The sequence below is a fragment of the Bison bison genome, unplaced genomic scaffold (genome assembly GCF_000754665.1).
Source record: "Bison bison bison isolate TAMUID 2011002044 unplaced genomic scaffold, Bison_UMD1.0 scf7180017864233, whole genome shotgun sequence".
Classification (NCBI taxonomy): Eukaryota; Metazoa; Chordata; class Mammalia; order Artiodactyla; family Bovidae; genus Bison; species Bison bison.
In genome coordinates this window covers 471,917-474,273 of record NW_011494805.1, presented here as the reverse complement: position 1 = coordinate 474,273, position 2,357 = coordinate 471,917, and the positions used below count along the sequence as shown (strand labels likewise).

The window sequence follows — 2,357 nt, the reverse complement described above, 5'->3', positions numbered from 1 at the left end:
CTCTGTCGTCCCCTTCTCCTCCTGCCCCCAATCCCTCCCAGCATCAGAGTCTTTTCCAATGAGTCAACTCTTTGCATGAGGTGGCCAAAGTACTGGAGTTTCAGCTTTAGCATCAGTCCTTCCAAAGAAATCCCAGGGCTGATCTCCTTCAGAATGGACTGGTTGGATCTCCTTGCAGTCCAAGGGACTCTCAAGAGTCTTCTCCAACACCACAGTTCAAAAGCATCAATTCTTCGGCGCTCAGCCTTCTTCACAGTATGCTTATGATTACCTAATTTACATCTCCAGCTTGGACCTCTTTTCCTAACTCCTGAACTCTTTGAGACCCTAGGGACTGCATCCTGCCAGGCTCCTCTGGCCATGGGATTCTCCAGGCAAGTATACTGGAGAGGATTGCCATTTCCAGGGGATCTTCCCCACCCAGGGATCAAACCCACGATCCCTGCATCTCCTGCACCGGCAGGCTGATTCCTTTACCACTGAGCCACCTGGGAAGCCCCCTGAACTATACACTTGTATTCAACTGCCCACCTGGCATATACACTACAGTGCTTTAAAAATTATATGTAGCAGAAGACCAGTTTTTCCCCAATCCATTACAGACCAATACTCTGATAGGAAAAAAAAAACCCAACAAAACTTTGATAAGGCAATTAAAATGCTGCCACAATGTCAAACTGCTACAGTTCTTTTTAATGGTTAACTTTAATTCCTGTATCTCCTTCATCAGGGGCAGGTAACAAAGAGTTCAAGGACTGAATCTCACCTGGGGCAGGACTAGGCTAAGAGGCATCTTACAGCAACATATCCAAAACCGAACCCTGCTCTTCCTCTGAAACCTGCTTCAGTCCCCGCCTTCCCTATCTCAGTTGATGGAAGCTCCCTCCGGTTGTTGAAACAAAAAAACCTTGGATTAGTCCTTGGTTTTTTCTGTTGCTGTCCGCCACACTTAGCTCTTCCGGAAATCTTACCGGTCCCACCTTCACACGGAACGTGACCACTTTTCACCACTACACAGCAACCGGGCCTGGTTCGCGCCCCCGGCATGTCTAACCTGGATTATTGCGGCAGCCTCCAAATAGATTATTTGCTTCTGTCGTCCACCAATTCCCATTTCTAAACAATTCGGTCTTAACTCAGCAGTCGGGTACTCCTTGTAACACTTAAGCCAGATCAGATTACTACTTGGTTCAAAACCCTCCAAAGTGAAAGTCGCTCAGTGGTGTCTGACTCTCTGCGACCCCATGGACTATACGGTCCATGGGATTCTCCAGGCCGGAATACTTACCAGGGGATCTTCCCAACCTAGGGATCAAACCCAGGTCTCCCGCATTGCAGGCAGATTCTTTACCATCTGAGCCACCAAAGAAGCCCATTGAACTGCATACCTGAGCTCAATCGCTCAGTTGTGTCTGTCTTCTTTGCGACCCTATGAACTGTAGCCCACCAGGCTCCTCTGTCCATGGGATTCTCCAGGCAAGAACACTGGAGTGGGTTGCCATTTCCTCCTCCAGGGGATCTTCCCAACCCAGGGATCGAACCTACGTCTCCTGTGTCTCCTTGCATTGGCAGCCTGGTTCTTCAGCAGCTGAGCCACCAGGGAAGCCCAAACCTCAACTCCCCCCACCCCCCAAGGCGGCCCTTATTTTGCTCACTCTTCCAGTAGTCTACAGTGCCCTATGAGATCCATCTTATTAGCTCCCTGACTGTCGCCCTAACACCAATCCGGGGTGAGGGGAGACCAGAAAAGGGCTGCCTGAAAACGCCGAAGTAGGGGCACCGACAGCACTACACGAAGTGGTGGTCAGCTGCGACCTCGTCTGTGCTTTATCGCGGCATCTCCGGGCCTAGGGGTCTGGCTCCCCATCCGCCTAGGCACCGCCAAGTCTGACCGCCTCCCGCCAGTGAGGAAGCCCGCCACGCCGGGAGTGCAGCCTCACCTGCGGCGCCCTAGAGAAACTCGCCATGTTCCCGAGGGGCGGCTCCGCTCTTCCGCCAGGACCCGGGGCCGCTTCGCATCACGGCCCGGAGGGAAACGCGCGGAGCTGCGGGTGATGGTTCCTAGGCCAGCAAGGCTTCGTCTGCTTCTCCGCGTTTCCCACGTCTTTTCCAGTCTTCCCAACACAACCATTCCGTCAGGAAGAGAGCACACGATGCGGTTATTGAGAGAATAGCCCCCGAAAGTCACTCTTCTGCTGGAAAGGGTGCGTAAACCGACGGGGGACGGGCCGTTTCCCGCCGAGCTGAAGAGAGGGCGCCGGAAGTGCTGCAGCAGCGCGGGCGGTTTGGACGGACGCCGTCGCCTGAGGCGGCCGCGCGCGCTGAGGGATGGATCGGTACTTACTCCTCGCCGTCTG

At 53.7% G+C, this 2,357-nt stretch overlaps 2 protein-coding genes across 2 annotated transcripts in view; one reads left to right on the top strand and one right to left on the bottom strand.

Moving 5' to 3' along the window:
• MRPL13 (mitochondrial ribosomal protein L13) overlaps window positions 1–2,040 on the bottom strand; it is a 41,076-nt gene extending 39,036 nt beyond the window's left edge. Inside the window, exon 1 of the mRNA XM_010846185.1 lies at window positions 1,941–2,040. Within this exon, the coding sequence (XP_010844487.1) occupies window positions 1,941–1,967 (27 nt within the window). The 5' untranslated portion in view covers window positions 1,968–2,040. The remainder of the gene's footprint in view (window positions 1–1,940) is intronic.
• MTBP (MDM2 binding protein) overlaps window positions 1,966–2,357 on the top strand; it is a 78,223-nt gene continuing 77,831 nt past the window's right edge. The window contains exons 1-2 of the mRNA XM_010846235.1: window positions 1,966–2,051; window positions 2,204–2,336. Coding sequence (XP_010844537.1) covers window positions 1,966–2,051; window positions 2,204–2,336 — 219 coding nt within the window. The remainder of the gene's footprint in view (window positions 2,052–2,203; window positions 2,337–2,357) is intronic.